The sequence below is a fragment of the Pimephales promelas genome, chromosome 8, assembly GCF_988280905.1.
Source record: "Pimephales promelas chromosome 8, fPimPro1.hap1.1, whole genome shotgun sequence".
NCBI lineage: Eukaryota > Metazoa > Chordata > Actinopteri > Cypriniformes > Leuciscidae > Pimephales > Pimephales promelas.
Genome location: NC_142776.1, coordinates 29,200,158 through 29,221,183, shown reverse-complemented (window position 1 = coordinate 29,221,183; position 21,026 = coordinate 29,200,158). Strand labels below are relative to the sequence as shown.

The window sequence follows — 21,026 nt, the reverse complement described above, 5'->3', positions numbered from 1 at the left end:
TTAAAAAATATACAGTATATATACTGTTTATATATATATATATATATTTAATTCCAGGCCTACTTTCTAAATAAATAATATAGTTTATAATATATATATATATATATATATACAATGTATTATTTATTTATTAATTTAGAAAGCAGGCCTGGACCTCATATTATTTAAAAAATAAATAAATAAATAAAAAGCTCTACCGCGTTACATGTTGGAGCGCTGCCCACAAGGCTGCTGTTTACAATATATCATTATTACTTGTATAGTAATAATATATTAAATTAATAATATAATATATTATTACATTCTAGCTAATTCATAAAATACTTTTAACAAATGAGACCTTATTGTAGTGTTTATTAAATGTGGTATGCTACACTTTGATTTTCATCTAGCTCATTTTATATTGAATATACAAAATCCACAGATGCTGTGAAGGGATTGCTGCAAATTTTACAGTAACTTACTGGCAGCTGGATGCCAGTAAGTTACTGTAAAATGTTTTACAGAATCATTACTGTATTTTCAATTACAGTATACTGTACCTTTACTGTATTTACAGTATACTGTACCATTTACACTATTTTGTCTAGTTACCTTATTGTCATTTACAGTATTAGTATTGATTTTTTTTTTACGTTTACCCCAACCCCAAAAATTACAACTCATGAACATATGTCCTTAAATATTCTTTTTAATATATTATATCTTTTTAATAAAATATTCTTTTTAATATGTAATATTAAGGGAATAGCATATCGCCGGCGTTGAGTCGTCTCTTCACAGGCGTTGGTCTTCTCATCACAGGCGTTAGGGCCTCCGAATCCCCGTGAAAGGCTGGATACAAAAGGCTGACGAACGCCATTTTTCTCGCGTCCCGAGATAACAGCTGAAAGGCAGATGGGAAATAATTAGCATAGCTGATGTTTATAATGATTTCCATTGCACGGGAGTAGGTGTTAGAAAACCACAATCTCACAAACTCTCCGCAACCCAACCATACGCGCCGACCCATTTTTCTAAAAGGCTGTCGAGCCCCAGTGGTGCGTTAAGCAGTTTCAGTGGCAAACGGTTCCGTATGGCATAACAGAGGAATAAAAGGTAAGCATTATGTGAATGCTTGACTAAAGAGATGCGTCTTTAGTCTAGTTTTAAACTGTGTCAGCGAGTCAGAGCCTCGGACCGTATCGGGAAGGCTATTCCAGAGTTTTGGAGCTAAATGCGAGAACGCCCTCCCTCCTTTAGTGGACTTAGATATCCTAGGAATGACCAGAAGCCTTGAATTTAATAACTTATAACTAACAACAACGACAGGAAGGGTAAAGATGATGTAAGATATGATGTTGTATGGTGTTTATAGTTTTTAAATAAATTAAACAACGTTTAAAATATTAGTTAGCAAGATTTTGCTATATTGATAATGGTATATTGCTAACCCTTTCCTCCTCCTCCTCAAACGTCAACCTGTTCTGTGTATCAGTGGAGAGCGTCAGCAGTGATGTACAGTCCGGAAGGAATGGCTTCTGCAAATTCAAAATAAAGAACAGAAATGGATGGATGATTATTTAAAAGCACTTTAATTCTGCTGCCTGGTAAATCTGTTTTCTCCTCTTCCGTTGGTTTCATCAACAGTTACACAATTATGTTTGCCTGTTAAACTAACGCATACTTCAGCTAATTTAGTTGATGTTATCTTACTCACCTGTAGATGTCATCATCACCATTACGATGGCTCTCACAAGAAAAGACTCCAAAACACACCTCCGACATTGCAGACATGATTCAGGCCACAAACTTAAAAGTAAAGCAGAAGATGTAATTAACAATGGTGTCGCTTAAAGTTTACTTAAAAAAATACAATTATGTCACAATTTACTCAGCCTCAACTTGTTCATAACCTGTAATTTATTTATTGTGCTTTATACAAAAGAAGATATTTAAAAAAAAACATGAGTAACCAAACAAGATATATCCATAGTATTTTTTATTATTATTATAGAAGTCAATGGGGATCAGCAAACTGTTCCATTATCAACATTATTCAAAATATCTTCTTTTGTGTTCAGAAGAAAGAACTTTTTTTTTTTGAGGTGCACTATTCCTTTAACCTATTTTATCATGCTAGCTCACTGTTAACGTTGCTACATCTGGCTAACTAGCTAAGTTGTGATACATAGGGGAAGGGAAATACATATGTTATTATTTTTCTCTGTTTAATAAGTTTACTTCGGCTTATTTAAGTTAGGTGAAGTCAACCTACCAGTTGATGTTATGACGGCAATGAAAAGGCTCCAACACACACCTCCATCGTTGCAGACTGCAGACATTATACAGATCACAAACCTGAAAATAAATCCAAATTTGAAAATCTTGTTTAAAAAACCCACTTAAGGGTTTCGTCTATCGCACTTTACCTCAGTATTTCACATTAGTTCGTTGCGGTTAAATTAATGTATAGCCTAACGGACGACTCCGCCTGGCGAGCTTTCGTTAAAGAGGCAGAGATACACACAAACGTTATTGTTATTGTTTTAACTAAAGAATATTTTGGATAATATAGGTGAGCTTAGCTTATACTAGAACTTACCAGTTAATATTATCACCGTGACGGAGATCCTATTCAAATATTGTTCAAATTACAGAAACCAGTTACATCGCTTTAATCGTAAAAAGCAGTGCTTTCGTCGAAGAAGATGTAATGAAAAAGATCTTCAACACTCTCAAAAGAGTCCAGGCGAGGCTTTGAATGTGGAGGCTCAGAGAGCTCAAAATCCTCATGCATCTCAAAACGTTCGGCAGCAGCAGGTGAGAACTCATTGCCAGAGTAAATAGCCCTCTTTCTCTTTCTTGAGCCTGTGAAATAAGACAGAAGTTCCTCAGAACCAGTGGCTGCAGCTTCCATGACGCCAGGGCTGAGAGACATCTCGTGCTTGTCCTCTCCCTGCTCTGTGACGGCAGCAATCTCTGTCTGTCCATAGTATTGATCTACAGAGAGGCCTGATGTGTCAGAAATATTCTCATTTGCATGACGGGAAGGTGTCAAGAAATTAAAATCCTCAAAAAGGTCCGTCGTATCATATGGCATGAAGGAGGAGGGATTCTTTATTTTGATGCTGTCATCAGCTCTGTTTGTCCCATCCACATCACTGCCATGACAAAGAGAGAGAACATCTTTAACACAAGAGTCCAGGCGAGGCTTTAAATGTGGAGGCTCAGAGAGCTCAAAATCATCATGCATCTCAAAACATTCGGCAGCAGCAGGTGAGAACTCATTGCCAGGTTAAATAGCCCTCTTTCTCTTTCTTGAGCCTGTGAAATAAAACAGAAGTTCCTCAGAACCAGTGGCTGCAGCTTCCATGACGCCAGGGCTGAGAGACATCTCGTGCTTGTCCTCTCCCTGCTCTGTGACGGCAGCAATCTCTGTCTGTCCATAGTATTCATCTACAGAGAGGCCTGATGTGTCAGAAATATTCCCATTTGCATGACGGGAAGGTGTCAAGAAATTAAAATCCTCAAAAAGGTCCGTCGTATCATATGGCACGAAGGAGGAGGGATTCTTTATGTTGATGCTGTCATCAGCTCTGTTTGTCCCATCCACATCACTGCCAAGATTCTTCACCCCATCCTTTAAGCTGGCAGGCCAGAAGGCTGGTGGAAGGTTGTAAACACCGACAAATTTCAATGGACCAAGCTCCTTAAGATTTGAAGGATCCCAGATCAAATCTTAACATAAAAAAACAACAACATATAAATATCTCTATCACCTCTGTACTGATAAACTGCAACAATGGTTTGATATTAATGTTATGGGAAATTACTTTCGGGTCTGATAACACCACAAAGGGTCTCAATTGCATCAGATCTTGGAAGGGCGATAGATTCCACCTCATCTCTGCAATCCTGGTGTGGGTAAGGAGGAGGTGGATATGGAGGTATCGTGAAGTCATTTTGGGTCATGGGGGGTCCTTAAAAATGACACAATGTAATTTAATGTAACAAGCAAAAATATTTAAATCAGATTTACCTGATGTTGTATAAAGAAATAGTATTAAAAATATCATTATGATCATAATTCATGTAAAATGTATTGCATTTAAAAAAAATCGTCAAAAATAGCTGGTTTAAAGGTTATGCTCGATAATTTGTTTAATCAACCGCTTTAAGTGTTGTTAAGGATGTTCTCTTACCAGTATTCAGGCCTATTTGAGGTGGTGGAATGTAAGAAGACTGGGACCAGTCATAGGAATTCATTGAAAAGTACATAGTCTCAAAAACTGCTCTCGTAAGTCAAATGTGTTCAACTGAGATTGTTAGCAGCAAAATAAGCCCTCAGTACTTTCACCTGCTGTTAGAATGTATAAAAGAAGCATTCCTAACAATTGTATTTATGATGTCATTGTGGCTCTATAATTCCTGCAGTCAGTGGCAGGAGATTAAATTATGTACAGTTAAATACAACCAAAGAAAATGCAGTTGCACAATTTACAGATATATAAAAAATAAAAGGAATACATTTTTGCAGCCATCATTGCCAAAATTAACTGTCACCCCCCTTTTTTGCATAGACTTGAAAATAAACTATCCAAACATAAATGGTTGTAATTCAAGAATACTTTGGAATATTAATTTAAGTTTGGTCTTGTTTTAAAGAAGACACGTAGCATTGTATTGTAGTAGACGTGAAAGTTAATGAAATTCTGAAAGAGAAATAGAAAATAAGTTTTAGAAATTTGTTTAGGCCTATGAAAATGTAGTAATATATATTTTAAATGAAATATTTATTTTACAAAACATGTTTTACTCTAAAACGGCCAGAAAATCAAAGCAAAAAATCTGAACTAGTTGTGTTCCAAATGTTAGGTTGAAAAAAAAAAGCTTTTTAGTAAGATTTTATATGGGCGCAGTACCAAACTTTTCACTATGACGTCCAAGCTTACTGACCATATAAGGGTGCCTCCATTTCCATGGCTTGAGTGATCTGCTGAACCATACATTTCCATAATTTTCATACAATTTATGAAGTAGAAAAAAAACAATTTGATTTATGACTATACACTTCATAAACATGAGTCACAAAAGCACCTGGTTGTTTCCACCAACAATACAGCAATAATAAAAGCAATGCATATCATACTGCAATAGGCCTACAAATTTAGCAATGTAGCAGACAAATTCTCCATTCCTACCTGTCATGATATTGAGACGTCAACTTGATGATGAACTCAGTCTGCCTTTATTCACATGCGCAGTATACAAAACAGAAACTCGCAGACGTTTTTAGCCCGCCCCCGTTGCCCAGCAACCTGGACCCTTAAACTAACAGTCTATCACAACTTGTACAAATATCACCACATCTCCCCTCTTTAAAGTACTACTACCTCAGTATTATAATTTCCTGGAACAAAGAAAGAGGCAGATTATTTACAACACAATTATGTAAGATGTGGAACAATCTCAAGTGTTTACAACAACCAATCTCTTTAACGTACCCTGTCAATAAACAAAACATGTTATAGCATTCATTAATTCCAATTTTCCTCCTGTATTGAGCTTACAGTATGCTATACGAATTAACATGCAAGAAAACTCTCTACATCCACATTATCACCAGCATCAGAATGGTAATTATTACCTAACCCAACACATAATCCTGAAACTTTGCAGGCTGCTTTACTTCTCTGCCAGCAAGGGTTCTTTTACAGGTGGGTGTATGTGGTTTGGGACTAGACCCATTCTCAGAGTTTGTGTATAAATCAGTCTCGAGAGAGGGTCCATCAGTTACTTCACTGTGCCCATGTACAATCTGTCTATCAGGTTTTTCAGGTGTTTCAGGTATCTCCGGAACACTCTGGATATGTCTCCGGTTCCGACGAGAGATTGTACCTTCCTTTGTTCGTACAATGTATGACCTCGGTTCGGGAGCTTTTGCGACGACTGTCGCCGATGTTTTCCATCCCTTTTCTCCATCCAACTTGACTTTGACACTTTGTCCTTGATGCAAATCAGGTAAACTACGTGCTGAGTAGCGCCGGTTGTAGAAGTACTGATACGCCTGCTTGGTTTGTTTATCCTTCCGTCTGACTTGTTCATAGTCAATTGGACTTGGTAGCAGGTTCTTTGGTAGCATCGGAACTGTTGTTCTGATCTGACGTCCAATCATAAGTTGAGCTGGGCTCAGTCCAGTAGCACTGCTGGGAGTAGAACGATAGCTCATCAGAGCCAGCTGTGGATCTGGCTGTCTGAGCATCCGCTTTGCAATAGCAACACTCCTTTCAGCGGCACCGTTAGCCTGCGGATAATGAGGACTGGAAGTAGTGTGAGTGAAATTGTATGTCGCTTTAAACTCTGCAAACTCAGTGGCTGTGAATTGAGTAGCATTGTCTGTCACAAGTTCATATGGGATCCCCCATCGAACAAACATGTTTTTCAGATGTGTGATTACCTGCTGGCTTGTGATGGCTTGTAGTTGAGCTATCTCAATATCACGAGAATAATAGTCCACGACTATTAGGTATTTCTTGCCATTGAGTTCACAGATATCAGCCGCAATCTTTTGCCATGGACCCCTGGGAAGGGAGGTGACCATCAGAGGCTCTCTCTTTTGCGTGGGCTTGTTGACTTGGCAAAACTCACACGTCTCGACTACTTTTGTGATGTTCTTGCCAATTCCAGGCCACCATACAGACATGTTAGCTCTTTCCCTACATTTAGTAAGACCTTGATGGCCTGTGTGAAGCTGCTGTAACACCTCTTGTCTCTGTGAGTCTGGAATCACTATTCTGTCTTTATACAACAAAAGTCCACCAATCTCTGAGAGTTGAGCTCTGACAGTGTGAAACTCGTGGAGTGAGTGTGACAGTTGAGACATCTGACTGGGCCAGCCTTGGTGAATGTACTTCCGAACTGACTGAAGATCTAAATCCTCCAGCGTGGCTTTCCGTATGGCACTTAACCTGTCTTCACTTATAGGCATAGTAGACAGTACTGCCTGTACATACGCCTTGACGTCATCCTCTGTGTCAGACTCGCCCTGATGTGTCAATGGGTTTCGTGACAGAGTGTCGGCCACCACGAGCTGTTTGCCTGGCACATGCACTGCTTTGGCATTAAATCTCATCAGACGCATTAGTAGTCGCTGACATCTTACGGGAGCTTTGTCAATATCATATGCATTTATCAAGGGCACAAGAGGTTTATGGTCAGTCTGAAGTTCGAATGTATCCATGCCTTGTAGGTATCGAGAGAACCGCTCACATGCCCACACTCCAGCCAGGCACTCTTTCTCGATTTGAGAGTAGCGTCGCTCTGTCTCTGTTAATGTTCTTGAACAGAAAGCTATAGGACGTAGTCTGTTCTCATGCTCCTGCAGCAGGGCAGCTCCAAGGCCATAGCTGCTTGCGTCCGCACTGACCACTGTGGTTCTGTTGGCATCATAGAATGCTAGTGCTGGAGCTGTAGTCAACAAGCTTTTGACCTTCTTGAACGCCTGTGTCTGAGCCTCACCCCAGACCCATTCTGTGTCACTTTTCAGTAGCTCCGTCATTGGATAAAGAATTGACGAAAGAGCCGGAACGAATTTGCCCAGGTAATTAATCATCCCCAATACCTGTCGCAGTTCAGTCACATTCTTTGGGCTGGGAAGCTCAGTTATGGCCCTCACTTTATTTGTATCAATCCGGATTCCATCCTTTCCGATGACATGTCCAAAGTACTGGATCTCAGATTTTCCGAAGTGGCACTTATCTTTATTCAACTTTAGACCAGAATCTCTGATGGTCTTTAAAACTGCCTTGAGATTCTGATCATGTTCCTCTTTATTTCTGCCGAACACCAATATATCGTCCATCACAACTACAGTGCCGGCATGGTCTTTAAGGAGAGTGCTCATTTCTCTCTGAAATATCTCCGGAGCTGAAGTGATTCCGAAGGGTAGTCTCTGAAAACAGAAGCGGCCCACTGGGGTGAGGAAGGTGGTGAGTTTCCTACAGCTTGGGTCCAATGGTATCTGCCAAAACCCACTAGAAGCATCTAACGTAGAGAATACACATGCCCCAGACAGTTGTGGTGCGATGTCCTCAAGAGTGGGCAGAATAAATCTCTCACGCTTTACTGCTTCGTTTAATCTCTTAAGATCGACGCAAATTCTCACTTTGCCGTTCTTCTTCACCACCGGTACCATAGGTGCACACCAGTCTGTCGCTTCCGTCACTTCTGTTGTGATCCCTGACCGGAGCATCCGCTGCAACTCTTCTTCCACTTTTGGCAGTAATGGAAAAGGAACTCGACGAGGGGTAGAAAGGCTGTATGGTTTGGCGTCGTGTCTGAGCTCAATTTTGATTGGTTCACAATTTAAAAGTCCAAAGTCTCCGAAAACATCATCCTCAGTATTAATGAAGTCAACCCTGCTCACCAGTTTCATTTCACAGGCAGTTTTACGGCTAAGGAGATTATTAGTATATGGACCTTTAACGACATATGTCCAAAACTTGACTTGTTGTCCATTTCGTTCTGTACAGGCTAAAAATCTGCCAATACAGTCCAGTTTGCCACCCGGACTCCTGATGTCTGCCAGTGCTTTAGTAAGTTGTGGGCGACTAGGTAGGTTCAGAAATGTTTGCTCAGACATAACTGTGATATCCGCACCCGTATCAATCTTGAACTTTACTGTAGCACCATTCATTGGAAGGTTCACATGCCACTCGTCCTCGTTAGCACTATCAGATACAGAACCCAGAAACCACCTGTTGTTTGATTCGACTTCGTATCCGTCACTGGTCACTTCTTTAACAGTCTTTGTTTTACAAGCAATCTCGAAATGACCTGTTTTATTACACTTGCGACATCGTTTCCCGTAGGCGGGACAAGCCCCGCGGTCATGAACACGTGCACATCTTGAACAGGCCACATTGCCACTGTCTTCTCTTTGTTTCTTATCAGAATTCCTGTATTTACCTCCCGTATGTTTCTTGAATTGTTTTGTGTGCTTAAACTTGTGCCCCACTTCACTTACATCGCATGCATTTCGCATATCAGCACTTTGCATTTTAATCAATTCCGACTGGCGAGCGATCTGTATGGCCTTCTCGAGCGTTAAATCTGGCTCTAACTGCAGCTTCTCAGACACGTCGCTATCCGCTATTCCAATCACGATGCGATCGCGAATCTGCTCATCTTTAATGGCTCCAAAATCACAAAACTCTGCCAGCTCATAAAGACTCCTGACAAATGCTTCCACGCTTTCACCACTTCGTTGATTTCTTTTATGGAAACAAGCGCGGTCATGAATCAAATTGCGTTTGGGCACGAAATGGTCATCAAACTTTTTAACTACTGCATCGTAGTACTGATTTTCCTCCTCAGCAGTAAATGTAAACGTGCTGAATATAGGTTCTGCCTGTTTGCCCATTGCATAAATTAATGAATTCACCTGCACATCACCATCTTCCTTGTCGAGTTTCGTTGCAATCCTGAACCGCGCGAAGCGCTGCCTCCACGCCGGCCAACTTGCTGGCTGTGCGAAATCAAAGGATTCCGGTGCGTTAAACTTCGACATTTTCCTTCCGTTCTCCTTCGCAGATCAGAGGAGTGCGTGAAGATCTTTCAATTCTGACACCATGTCATGATATTGAGACGTCAACTTGATGATGAACTCAGTCTGCCTTTATTCACATGCGCAGTATACAAAACAGAAACTCGCAGACGTTTTTAGCCCGCCCCCGTTGCCCAGCAACCTGGACCCTTAAACTAACAGTCTATCACAACTTGTACAAATATCACCACACTACCCTTCTTATACTGTCTATGTTCCTACCATCTCATTAGCTCCAGAGTCGTCTCCAAGCACGTTGTTGTTGGTCAAAGTCGTCTTTGTCAGCGACGAAACTTTAAACCACTTCTTAGCATAAGCTTTGCAGTAGGCCTACAAAACCGCCAGAATTTGATTCTCGGATCTCATGCACTGCACAGCTGCGCAAAGGAATTACGTATAAACAATACTGTATGCTTAACTAAATAAATTGCATGGTTTATATAATTTCTTTATCCTTAAACATAAACTGCATATTGTAATTTGAAGAAATAAAAATACTAACACAAAAATAACAAATTGAAAGGTCTGCTGCAGAATGTGAATAATTAACGTAGGTCTTTGCAAGGTTTGGGTGCTGTTTTGGGATGTTTTAACAGTCATTCATGAAAACAATTATATTTCAAGTTACGTTCTGTGTAATAATGCGTTGAATAATGAATTTCTAAATCATTTCTGAAGATAATGTTCTTATTGTAGAGCTTACCGTTCCTGTGAGAAGTTCTGCAGAAATGATAATCTCTAATTGGTAATTGCTAATATAAATATTAACATGTAGTGTCAAGCTGATTGAACGGTGGGTGGAACAATGAGATGGTGCTCACTGCGGAACATGAAATCCACGGGGAGGAGTCGGATCCAGATCCAACTCCTCCCACCTTACATACACCTAAACCTAACCAACTCCGCCCCCTGATCCCTAAACCCACCCCTAATCCCTAAACCCAACCCTAATCCTACCCATCTCCACCCCTTGGATCGTGATCCGACTCCTCCCCGTGGATCTCATGTTCTGCATTGAGGTGCTACTGGAAACAATGGGTCATTTGGGGGGGCACTGCCCCCCCCCCATCCCCCCCGGCGACGGCCTGTGTTAATTGACGAATGTCGTCGTTTTTGATTTGGCACCTCTTTCAGGCTACTTGATATCTATGCTTGATATTCGACACATTAGAAGCTAATTTTCATTTGTATCTACAGTGGTTTGAAAAAAAAAAAAAAAACTGCCATCTGATTCAGCGCACTGAGCGCAGCGCCGCGCCGCGTTGATCTTCTTGAACACACACCACTCATCCCTGTCTATGTATGCACTCTTCTGAGGGATTGTTTCACAACACGAGGGAGCGGCAGATATGTGACTCTCTCTAGTGGTCAAGTAGCATTGTTTCGACACGAGAGCAGAAGCATATTTCTTCTTGCACGCCCACTGTGTGTCACACAAAGTTATATCATGATTTCAAGATCATTCCGGTCATAGAAGGCCACCGAGACTTCTCTCGTCCTCGCATAACATCGAGCAGCTCTTCGACCTGTCAGGTAAAAACAACAGCGCTGTTATTTATTACAACCATGAGTTCAACACGCAACTGCTTTACTCCGGTTGGGCGTTTAAATATGTAAAAAAAAAAAATTCCATCTGTAGCGCGCTTGAAATCATGTTCTGCCGAGCGCGTGACATTTTGTGACAAAGCCATGCTAAATTTGCATGAAAGAAGAATGTCTATATTAATATTCGACACAGTAACTTAGTAGTCATAGGCTTCGTGCGTGGGGTCGCTCCCATAGCAGGACAAACTGACCTGGCATGAACCAAATTTACCTCATGTTTGACAGGACTATATATTAATTACTATATATATATATATATATATATATATATATATATATATATATATATTGCATCAAGCTTTGTTGTGTGATTGCATATTTTGAAGGCTGGTGTCCTTATTTTACTACCCTAAGCTACTGTTGGCCTCCTGACTCACATGCTGTGGAGATAAGCTGTCAGACTCGTTTTACAGACAAGGACGTGCAGAGCAATTAGACTAAACTATGTGTATGTACAGAGGCAATTGCTTAGAAATCTTAATTTGCCAGTTTGCATTGAAAGGATGTGGATTCCTATGCTGAGTTTGACTGCCCTGCCACACGTTGGTGGGATATTTGGAGGTCTCATCACACGGAAAGAGGTCAAGACCTGGTACACCACACTCAATAAACCCTCATGGAGGCCACCTAATGCTGCCTTTCCAGTGGTGTGGACCACTCTCTACACTGGCATGGGGTAAGTTCAAACAGAGGCCACTTATTGTTTCTATCAGTTATGCATTTAAAAGCTTTGAAGGAAGTTGAAGTCAAGTTTAAAAGTTAATAAGTAACTAAAGAAACCTCCAGATGGTGTGATTATGGTGGTAATGTTTTTTTTTTTTTTTTTTAAGGTACGGTTCATACCTTGTGTGGAAAGAGCTTGGAGGCTTCAGCCAGGATGCAGTGGTGCCACTGGGGCTCTATGGGTTGCAGTTGGCACTTAATTGGGCCTGGACTCCCATCTTCTTTGGAGCACACAAAATTAAACTGGTGAGACATTACTCTGGTTCAAAAATCATATTGTTTAGTTAAACTACTTTAAAGGAAATCTAGGACCAGTTTCTCTGCATATGAGATAGTGTCAGATTTTTTAAGACATGCTTGACTGAATCTCTATACTACAGTTGTTTTGTTGCTTTTTCATATATAGGCGATGATTGAGATAGTGATGCTGAGTGGCACAGTGGCAGCCACAATGGTGTCTTGGTATCCCATCAGCCGCACTGCAACACTGCTCATGGTACCATACATGGCCTGGCTCTGCCTAGCTACCTGCCTCAACTACTGCATTTGGAGAGACAATCCAGATCCCAAGAAAGACGACTAAAGAAGGCAATAAAAACTAACACGACTGACTAGAAAACTACTTTATTTTGCTTGTTGGCCATTTGAAGTTACTATTTAATAATGAATTTTTTTATTTTTTAACTTTACTTTCTCGTTTATAATATCAGAAAAGTCGGCATGTCTTAATTATAAGCGCAGGAAAGGCTATAAAATGAGAATGTTCTAATGCTTCCAAATTTTTTTCACTTAAGTTCAGCATTTTACACAGATCAGTTTATAGGTTCTTCCAAATTAAAATGTTTGTTTGTCTTGCCTATTTTTATAAATAAAAAAATGTTTTAACAACTCTGCTTCGTGAAAGGAAATTCAGTTACAGCATCGATTTCATTTCAAACACCAAGGTCTGGGCACAGGGTGGTGGTCAGGCAGGGTTGGTTTTTATCATCTATCTTTTATGAACATATTTTCCCATGGCGTGGTGGACCATTTTATCACTATCTGCCAGAAAATTCCCCAGTGTGCAATCCACTTTGTTATTTCACTTATACGTGCAACTTTCTATTAGTAAACTGCTGTAATTTTATCCTAATCCTAAATTACAAATTGCACAAATTTTGTTCACAATTTACAAATTCACATTAAATGATGCTGGCTTGTTAAAATGGAAATTACAGTTTTACTTTAGATTTTAAGGAATAAATATATAACCCCAAATTATGTTAAGAGAAGTAATAAAGAAAGACTGACTTCTGATTTTTTTTTTCTTTTCTTTTTTTTGAGTGAACCTCCCTTAACCCCCCATAACTACGTATGCAAAACAGGATTCAACCATCTAGAAAAACAAAAAACAAAACATAGTCTTAAGTTTAAGTTAAACTTTAAAGAATGTACATAATTCAACATGGCTTTTATCCAGTGGAATCATAAAACATACTGGGTTGTTTCACAGTAAATACAAAAAATATTTATTTGCATTATGGATTCAAGAGAAATAATACGCAAGTAATAATCTATGAAACTGAATGTTGTTTTTCCTGAATGATCACATTTCTCTAACTTTAATAAAGCTCTCCAAATAAACCATCCGTCTGTTTACTTCCATGTTCCATCAACATGAAGAGAGCTACAGTTGTTAGAAGTGAAGATTTAAATACACTCCTTGTTTTATTTGAATAGGTGCAAAGAAAATCTGTACAGTATGATGATTATTTTTCAGTTTTTTCAGGGGGTCCATCTTCAGGTTTAGAGGAGAAGCGCTCTGTTAGTGTCTTCCACAATCCCTTCTTTACCTCATCTGCTTGCTGCATGTTTCCTTCAAAAGACAAAATAAACAAGCTAGTAATACAAATTACCTTTTAAATTCTAGTACACATAAAAATGACAGCTAATGAACCATCAATTTTACATAAAATGTAAAGGTGACATACAACCTGCTCTCATAGTGAAAATTCACAATACAATGCAACAATAACAAAATGTTTCCTCCCTAACTAATATATATAAATATACTACATTGTTGTCTCTTCACTAGATTATGAGATGCTACATGACACTGAATGTCAAAACAGACTAGTACTTTACATTTAAGATTTAAAGAAATCTGTATATACACACTACTCAAAAGTTTGGGGTCAGTAAGATTTTTTTAACAATATGGACACATTAAATTAATTAAAAGTCAAGTGACATTAAAGACTTTTACATTGACTTCCTAAAGAATCCACTGTTTTAAAGATAATTTCTGGAGGATCAGGTGACACTGAAGAAAGACTGGAGTAATGATGCAGAAAAATCAACTTTACCATCATAGGATTAAGTTTACATTCTCACCTGTTGCCAATAGTATTCGGCACTCTTCCACTGTCACGCCTGTAAAACTTGTATCTTTTGCTCGTGGAAACTGAAAACAAACAGACAAACATATTATGATGTTGTCAAACTAAGGTTTGTGTCAATCAAATCAACTAAATGAAAGACATTCTACAAAAAATGTGAGGAAAGATGGGACAATACATATTGCAGTCTCCACAGCTATAATAATAATTAAAATAGATTAAATCTGATTATGTAAATATAAACTTGGATCTAGAAAATCTTTTAAGAAATTCCACTCACCTTTTCTTTGTACACATTACTGTTGATGCGGGCCAGACTTTCATACAGCTGATCACATTTCTCTGGGTCTGAAATCTAAATTGAAACAAGACAACATAGGCAATGTTGGTATAAGATATTTCTATTGTAGTTTAAACAGTATTTTTTTTTTACAAGAAAAAAACATACGAGCTAGAGAAAATAAACATTCAGGAACATTTTACAGAAAGAACTCATCTAACATATCCTAAATAACATGTTAGCGACTGTCTAACAGTTAATGGACGCGAGAATACCTCTGCGCATATTATGAAAGATGACATTTGACTTGTCTTGAAACTGGCAAGGTCTGCAACAAGGGTAAATAGTGCAGTAATTCACTTAGTAAATCCCCTAACGTACCTGTGTATTTTCGCCTTCTCGGAAAGCACTAGCGACTCTTTGGCGTAAAAATGTTCCTAAATCTCGCCCTTTTTTTGATTCGTCCTTTGGCCATTCCTCGCATAGCTTTAGAAATCGACGGTATCTGGTGGCAGACATGTTTTACGTACAGGAGTTGTAGGTGGTGGTGTTTCACCACTGCACTACTGTGTTGAAAACTGTAAGCCGCGGAGGGTCAAATAAAATGGCGTTTCAAAATTGATGCCATATAGAACAAATTGCCCGTCTCTAAATACGGTTTGTCCCAGTTGAGATTCCGTAGTCCATCCTGTTAACCTCGTGGTTTGCCGTAGAAATCTCAAGGTAATTTCAAAGACCCTCTGCTCGGCTAATACTAAAAGAATCATTTAGCACCGAATAAAATGAGCGGAAAGAAAGCCGATGGGAAATCGGGCGGCGTCATGGGCTGGATAAGCACAGCTTGCCATTTTGCAGCGGACAGAAATGACTTTAGAAGGTTTGTTATTATTGTTGTAAATGATGTGACAAACAGTAATGTTACCGTTCAACTCCTATAGCCGAAGTAATGTTCAAATGTATTCTTTTAAATATCCTGCCAGCATCTGTAGTGATCCCACTTGTTTCATTGTTACAGGAATCTCCTTGTAAACCTGGGTTTATTTGCTGCGGGTGTTTGGGTCGCAAGAAACCTCTCAGATTTCGACCTAATGTCTCCTCAGCCAATTACGTAGCTCCCGATCAACAACTACAAAAAAAAAAAAAAAGGTATTTTAGGTGAAACAGCAAAAAACAACTTGAAAGCATTGTTCCACCTTTCCAAAACATATCCGAGACTTAACTCCTTGATTTTCTCTTCTCAAAATAGGTGGTGTTGAAATGGAAGAACATTTTCTACAGTGGGTCTTGTTGAACAAGCCCATTCGACACTTAAGGGAATAAATCCCAGCAACTGGATGATTACAATTGAAGATTTCTTGTGTATTTTCTGTGTTTTGTTGAAATAAAGCTCACGTTGAACAGTTGCCTACAGCAGTTTATTCATGAATACATCAAATATACATAATTTTGGAACAATATTCAAGAAAATTTAAAAAATCCAATAAAATTTATATTTTAAAGCACTTAATGCATAGTTTGATACCCTTTTATGTAACATTTCCACACTTGCAATCCCTTATTTTGAAGACAGAACTTTGATCCAGGTCTCTTTTTCTGACCTGAGGAGACACAAGTATTACTGTTTTAGATATTACCTTACACAAGAATTATGTCACAAGAAAAAGTGCTCAAGAACACAAACATAGGGGTTGGACAAAGAAACTGTGTTTGAGGTTTCACGTCTATATCTTCACTGATTTTACATTCTACCAGTAAGAGCAGAGTGTGAATTAGACGTATAGTTCAATAGAGGAACTCAAATGGTTGTTGTGCATCTTGCTGGCTCATCTGTGACCAGGACAGCAAGTCTTTGTAGTGCATTGAAAGCTATGGCATACAGGGTAATGTCAGCATATCACCACCTAGGACAAACCACATCTCGCATCAACAGGAGTAACTGTTGATGCAAGAGGAAGCTGTATGAAAAGGATGTTTAGGTACCAACCTGAATCAAAATACTTTGAGCCACTTGGGAGTCAAATATTCCTATTCCAAAAAATAATTTAATTCACCAGCATCAAATAGTGACATGGCCACTAATCTGGAAGAATGGCTCAAAATCCCTCAGGCCACTGTTAAGGACTTGTCTCTGGCATTCCCAAGACGAATTGAATTTTGGCAGAAAAAGGAGGCCCTACACCATATTAATCAATTATTTTCTTCATCTAAAACCAGGAATTTCAGTTTCACCGTCCAACCCCCATACTTGTAGTCTTGGCAATGGATTACATATTGTATAGTGAAAGTTACCGTGTGTGTGCAGCCAATATGAGGACGCTGGAAGACCTGTTGTGGTTCTTAGGCAGATGGAGCAGGAGGGACTCAGCAGGTAGTCCCAAAATTGTTTTGATTTCCTCAACACGCACATTATCAGGAAATAGTGCATGGTCCTGCACAACAAACCTGGGTCCACTGAGTGGAGTGTAAAATAACAATAACATTGGCTATCAAAACTTTAACATAAAACAAGCTTACAAAAACATTTCACCAGATCATACCTTCTAACAGACAGGAGCAAAAGATCATTGAAGAGATGAATGTATACATCTTTGTGAGAGACTACAGAGACTTTGTTATCGCCACCAACAATTTTTAGTTGCTTCAAAGTTCCCTCTTGAATCAAATGACGCCCTCTCTTGATTAATGGAATGGACTGATAGAGAACAGAAGAAAACAGGTTTAAAGATAACAGCAGAAAAAACAAATTACATGTACGTTAAGATTTTATACCTTGACATTTCCAAAATCCACTAACTTGTCCAGACAAACAAGCAGCTCTGTCCTCTTCATTTGTTCGACACTTCTGTCACACTCCTCCACTATCTACACAAACAGATTTATGAAATTACAAATGCATTCATTTATAAAGTAACAGATGAATTGCATCTAATTATGAAAGCTTGTTTTTGCCATGGAATAAAAAAGGAAAAAGGTAATTGTGACTTGCACAATTGTTTCATATAATTTTTTTAATGTTGTGGCAGAAACAGGTTTCCATACAGCATCTAATGTTGATATCCAAGATAATTTGTATATAAAGATATCAGGGGCATTTATGATTTTGAAAGCAAAGCATGACAGCCTACCTTACGTACAGCTTTAATGGCTTCAGTCAAATTAGAGACGTTAAGATAAACACCTTTAGTTCGCTTGAGAATGTTCTAAAACAAAACACAAACAATTCATGTTCACAAAAAGATGTTAATAGTATTTTCTCTGAAGAGTCAACACTTCCTGGCTTGTATAAAAGGAAAGCCAACCTCAAGTAAGAGTGTCATCCGTGTGATCCTCTGAAAAGGAAGAATCAAGAAAGATTTGAGCGTCTGTCTCTGGCACTGTGGATCTTTCTCTAGTTTCTTCAGGATCAATGCAAATTTCCTGTTGCTCTGCCTGGTGGGAAGTGAAAAATGGTAATTAGAACAAAACCATACCAAAGCTATAAGATTAAATTGAATGATGTGTTCAATATGGAATAAACATAAAAATGGAACAAACAGCAGCTGAGTGATGATGGCCTCCTGGTACATCATGTTGGTGATATACGGCACATAGACTTGTTGGAAGTCTCGCTGGTGATTTAAAACAATATCACCAACCCGTGACATCACCACATCCTGCCTGAGATGGGACTCCAGGTCCTGCAGAATCCTAAATAAACCCAAATAATATAATATTGCATTATGATTTTATATATACACACAAGGCTGCATTTGATCAAACACAGTGAAAAAAAAAAGAAAAAAGGGCAAAGTATTTCCCCATTTTAAATTAAAAAAAAAATGTGATGGCAAATCAGAATTTTCAGCAGCCATTATATTACAAATACAGCAAAAACAATACTGTGAAATAATATTACAATTTAAAATTGTAATTATCATTAATTTTGAAAACAGTTATGCTGCTTAATAGTTTTGTGGAAACCTGCTTTGAATTTAGGGTTTTTCCATTGAATAGAAAGTTTAAAAGAACAGAAATTTGAAATAGAAACCTTTTGTAACATTATAAAATGTATTTGCTGTCACTTTAAACCAATTTAATATAGCCTTGCTGAATAAAAGTATTAATAAAAAAAAAAAACTTTTAATGGTAGTGCATGTAAATCGTTAGATTAATATACTATTAAATAAACATTTTCACATAATACTTGTAATTTTTTATCATTAGATATTTAGAAATTCATATTTTGGCAATCAGTGAGATCAAGTGAAGAAAGCATAATGTATCTTTCATATACATAATTGTATTGTATATCCAAGCATGTATTCTCACCGTTGACTGACTCGGCAGACGTCCTTTAGGTTGGAGAACAGAACATGATGCTGCACACGGGAGAGGATCTGTTTAAGTTCTGCTGAGCACTGATACACATTCAGAGCTACCACCAGACTCTTCTGATACGAGGCCTCAGACACAATCAGCTCAAACATGGCCTAACCCGAAATCACAAAACAGAGGGATGAGTAGTGTAACTTTACAGTAGACATCAGACCAAGGTCACATTTCACAAGCATGCAGCAGTCTTGTAGGTATCCTGCAATATACACCTCCTGAAGCTGGATCTCCTGCGCACTGAGGGACTTCAGCAGAGACTCAACTTGTGGTAACTCCTGCCACAGAGCGTATGGCTTAGCATGTAGTCCTGGTGGACTCAACACAGAGGTTGGGCTTAAAGGAGGAGGAGTTTTCAGACCATGAAGACGCACCGATGACACCAATTCTGAAAGTCCTGCGTGCTGTGCCTGTGCTCGGTGTAAATCCTTCTTCACAGACTTCATCCAATACTCCTGATATAAAGGGACAGCTAGGAAAACAAAATTGGAACATATGAAAGCAATATTTGGTGCTACCATCTGTATTTGGTAAATAAATTCATATCATATTGTGTAACAAAAATGTTTTTGTTTTTTGTTTTACATGACCCCAACCATCCATTCTCATACACTCATTACAGTAAAGTGAAAATCTTACAACTTTTCTTTAAGCAAAATATTTTTGTGTGTGTGTTTTTTGATGTTTGGATGAAATGAGACCCAGCTACAGCATCTGGTTGACAGTTTTTGCAAGATTCATCAATAAACTTACAACTGTTGATGTACTTGGATTCAAACTTGGCAACATACGTTTCCTCTTGTTGTGCATTGACTTCAGTTGCATCTGCCCTGAAATGAGAAGAATGCTTAAATGCTTAATTGCTTTGGTTTTGAGCAAAGGCGGATGTAAAGACAGAAATCGACAGTTTGTTAATACTCGATGCCTGAATTATCATTTAGTTTGTTACCTTTTCACCTCATCCTCCTCACAGTTCATGTCAGATGATTCAAGATTGGAGCTCTTCGAAGAAAAAAGGGATGAAATGGGCAGAGAAAACCCCATTAAGTTCCTTAACTGTGAGGTTCCAATAGATCTAAGAGCTTCAGACAACCCTTGAGATGCACTAAGGAAAAGAGATCAAAATGAAAAAGAGCTAAAAAATTAAACACCATCCTGGCACCATCTGAAGCTTTTAAAAAAAAGATTATTGCGAGGTAGGAAGCTAATAGAAAACTAAACATCAGGTAAGGATAAGAATAATTATGATATTAGGTCATATCAGAACAACAGAAGTTGCGTTTCCATTACCCTTCAATTTGTGCAAATTGAAATTGCGAAATGAAAATACGCTCAATGGAAAGACGTCAATAGTATAACATACGTACTTCAGAGTAAAAATGCATTTTAATTACATACGAGTAAAGTTCAACAGATGGTTCACAGTCCTCCACATATAGGCCTATGAGTTGTTCATCCAGCCCGGGACGAGCATCTTCTGTTAGGCCAACATCATCTCTGTCGGCCCAAATACTCTCATTCTCCATGACATGAGCCATTTAAGGTAATGTTTCTCACAGTTTTATGCGTAGTATTAAATTTGAATTTAAACTTCGCAATAAAATACCTCTTTTACCCGCAGATACTCATACACCACTGGAGTACTTTCCAAACCACAGGATTAAGATCTGTCTGGGTCTAATTGACTCAGAAGAGTGTCCTCACCTGTCCAATTTCCCACAACCAATTTTGCTGCGTTTGATTGGGCGAATAAGATTAGCCTACTTTATCATTGGCTGAACCTAAAGAAACAATAAAGAAAATGTAATGCCGTGTCTCAGTGTCATGACAGCTAATGAAATAATGACAACAAGATTTTCATGATCATCTCATTATAATGAAATAGTGCAAATAAAAACTTAATGTTCCTAATAACATGCTTTATTTTCTGAATAAAATAGTAAAATTTCTTTTCTAATTTATATTACGGTTTTAAGGTCAGATTTAACCAAAACACTTCAATGTGAGAATCAATGTGTGTAAAATGTAAGCAGTTTATGCTAGTATTATGCTTAGTCTTTTTTTTTTTTTGTCAAATGTCATGATT

At 38.4% G+C, this 21,026-nt stretch overlaps 5 protein-coding genes across 9 annotated transcripts; 2 read left to right on the top strand and 3 right to left on the bottom strand.

Annotated features, from left to right (window-relative positions):
- Positions 1 to 375: 375 nt before the first annotated feature.
- LOC120491497 (uncharacterized) lies at positions 376 to 4,116 on the bottom strand. Of its 2 annotated transcripts, XR_016169531.1 has the most exons (7): positions 4,022 to 4,111; positions 3,816 to 3,897; positions 2,585 to 3,720; positions 2,258 to 2,340; positions 1,700 to 1,791; positions 1,434 to 1,520; positions 376 to 886 (listed from the first exon to the last, which is right to left on the bottom strand). XR_016169531.1 is itself a non-coding variant. In XM_089134304.1 (6 exons), the coding sequence occupies exons 1-2, from the start codon at positions 3,952 to 3,954 to the stop codon at positions 3,278 to 3,280; spliced, it is 582 nt and encodes a 193-aa protein (XP_088990430.1). In that variant the 5' UTR covers positions 3,955 to 4,116; the 3' UTR covers positions 376 to 886; positions 1,434 to 1,520; positions 1,700 to 1,791; positions 2,258 to 2,340; positions 2,585 to 3,277. The 2 variants fall into 2 exon arrangements, 1 of the variants encoding a protein (XP_088990430.1); XM_089134304.1 differs by having other exon boundaries at positions 3,816 to 4,116.
- A 6,797-nt stretch (positions 4,117 to 10,913) lies between these two features.
- On the top strand, positions 10,914 to 12,807 carry tspo (translocator protein). Of its 2 annotated transcripts, none has more exons than XM_039689397.2 (4): positions 10,914 to 11,119; positions 11,694 to 11,867; positions 12,022 to 12,160; positions 12,321 to 12,807. In XM_039689397.2, the coding sequence occupies exons 2-4, from the start codon at positions 11,695 to 11,697 to the stop codon at positions 12,495 to 12,497; spliced, it is 489 nt and encodes a 162-aa protein (XP_039545331.1). In that variant the 5' UTR covers positions 10,914 to 11,119; position 11,694; the 3' UTR covers positions 12,498 to 12,807. The 2 variants fall into 2 exon arrangements, with proteins under 2 accessions (XP_039545331.1, XP_039545332.1); XM_039689398.2 differs by having other exon boundaries at positions 11,681 to 11,867.
- Positions 12,808 to 13,395: 588 nt separating this feature from the next.
- uqcc2 (ubiquinol-cytochrome c reductase complex assembly factor 2) lies at positions 13,396 to 15,141 on the bottom strand. Its single transcript, XM_039689400.2, has 4 exons — positions 14,954 to 15,141; positions 14,573 to 14,647; positions 14,288 to 14,357; positions 13,396 to 13,769 (listed from the first exon to the last, which is right to left on the bottom strand). Exons 1-4 carry the CDS (start codon positions 15,089 to 15,091, stop codon positions 13,663 to 13,665), a joined length of 390 nt encoding a protein of 129 aa, XP_039545334.1. The 5' UTR covers positions 15,092 to 15,141; the 3' UTR covers positions 13,396 to 13,662.
- An 88-nt stretch (positions 15,142 to 15,229) lies between these two features.
- Positions 15,230 to 15,975, top strand: tomm6 (translocase of outer mitochondrial membrane 6 homolog (yeast)). 3 transcript variants are annotated; one of them, XM_089134301.1, is made up of 3 exons: positions 15,230 to 15,449; positions 15,588 to 15,712; positions 15,818 to 15,975. In XM_089134301.1, exons 1-2 carry the CDS (start codon positions 15,355 to 15,357, stop codon positions 15,682 to 15,684), a joined length of 192 nt encoding a protein of 63 aa, XP_088990427.1. In that variant the 5' UTR covers positions 15,230 to 15,354; the 3' UTR covers positions 15,685 to 15,712; positions 15,818 to 15,975. The 3 variants fall into 3 exon arrangements, with proteins under 3 accessions (XP_088990427.1, XP_088990428.1, XP_088990426.1); XM_089134302.1 differs by having other exon boundaries at positions 15,588 to 15,718; positions 15,819 to 15,975; XM_089134300.1 differs by having other exon boundaries at positions 15,231 to 15,449; positions 15,588 to 15,709.
- LOC120491491 (rho guanine nucleotide exchange factor 5) lies at positions 15,966 to 20,606 on the bottom strand. The gene is made up of 12 exons (XM_039689380.2): positions 20,339 to 20,606; positions 19,890 to 20,045; positions 19,694 to 19,770; positions 19,156 to 19,412; positions 18,881 to 19,041; positions 18,107 to 18,259; positions 17,872 to 18,001; positions 17,698 to 17,772; positions 17,342 to 17,434; positions 17,110 to 17,264; positions 16,862 to 17,023; positions 15,966 to 16,170 (listed from the first exon to the last, which is right to left on the bottom strand). Exons 1-12 carry the CDS (start codon positions 20,476 to 20,478, stop codon positions 16,128 to 16,130), a joined length of 1,602 nt encoding a protein of 533 aa, XP_039545314.2. The 5' UTR covers positions 20,479 to 20,606; the 3' UTR covers positions 15,966 to 16,127.
- Positions 20,607 to 21,026: the final 420 nt, after the last annotated feature.

Bases quoted from the DNA above. Each gene is read 5' to 3' on its own strand.
- LOC120491497 (XM_089134304.1), bottom strand. From the start codon at position 3,954: ATGACCCAAAATGACTTCACGATACCTCCATATCCACCTCCTCCTTAC. The intron at 3,721-3,815 runs GTAATTTCCCAT...TTTTATGTTAAG, and splicing joins TGGTGTTATCAGACCCGAAA to ATTTGATCTGGGATCCTTCA.
- tspo (XM_039689397.2), top strand. From the start codon at position 11,695: ATGTGGATTCCTATGCTGAGTTTGACTGCCCTGCCACACGTTGGTGGG. The intron at 11,868-12,021 runs GTAAGTTCAAAC...TTTTTTTTTAAG, and splicing joins ACTCTCTACACTGGCATGGG to GTACGGTTCATACCTTGTGT. The intron at 12,161-12,320 runs GTGAGACATTAC...TTTCATATATAG, and splicing joins GAGCACACAAAATTAAACTG to GCGATGATTGAGATAGTGAT.
- uqcc2 (XM_039689400.2), bottom strand. From the start codon at position 15,091: ATGTCTGCCACCAGATACCGTCGATTTCTAAAGCTATGCGAGGAATGG. The intron at 14,648-14,953 runs GTACGTTAGGGG...GTTTCAATTTAG, and splicing joins GAGAAGGCGAAAATACACAG to ATTTCAGACCCAGAGAAATG. The intron at 14,358-14,572 runs GTGAGTGGAATT...GTTTGTTTTCAG, and splicing joins GTAATGTGTACAAAGAAAAG to TTTCCACGAGCAAAAGATAC.
- tomm6 (XM_089134301.1), top strand. From the start codon at position 15,355: ATGAGCGGAAAGAAAGCCGATGGGAAATCGGGCGGCGTCATGGGCTGG. The intron at 15,450-15,587 runs GTTTGTTATTAT...TCATTGTTACAG, and splicing joins GACAGAAATGACTTTAGAAG to GAATCTCCTTGTAAACCTGG.
- LOC120491491 (XM_039689380.2), bottom strand. From the start codon at position 20,478: ATGGCTCATGTCATGGAGAATGAGAGTATTTGGGCCGACAGAGATGAT. The intron at 18,002-18,106 runs GTTTGTTCCATT...ACTTCCCACCAG, and splicing joins GCCATCATCACTCAGCTGCT to GCAGAGCAACAGGAAATTTG. The intron at 17,435-17,697 runs GTAGGCTGTCAT...CTGTTTGTGTAG, and splicing joins CCATTAAAGCTGTACGTAAG to ATAGTGGAGGAGTGTGACAG.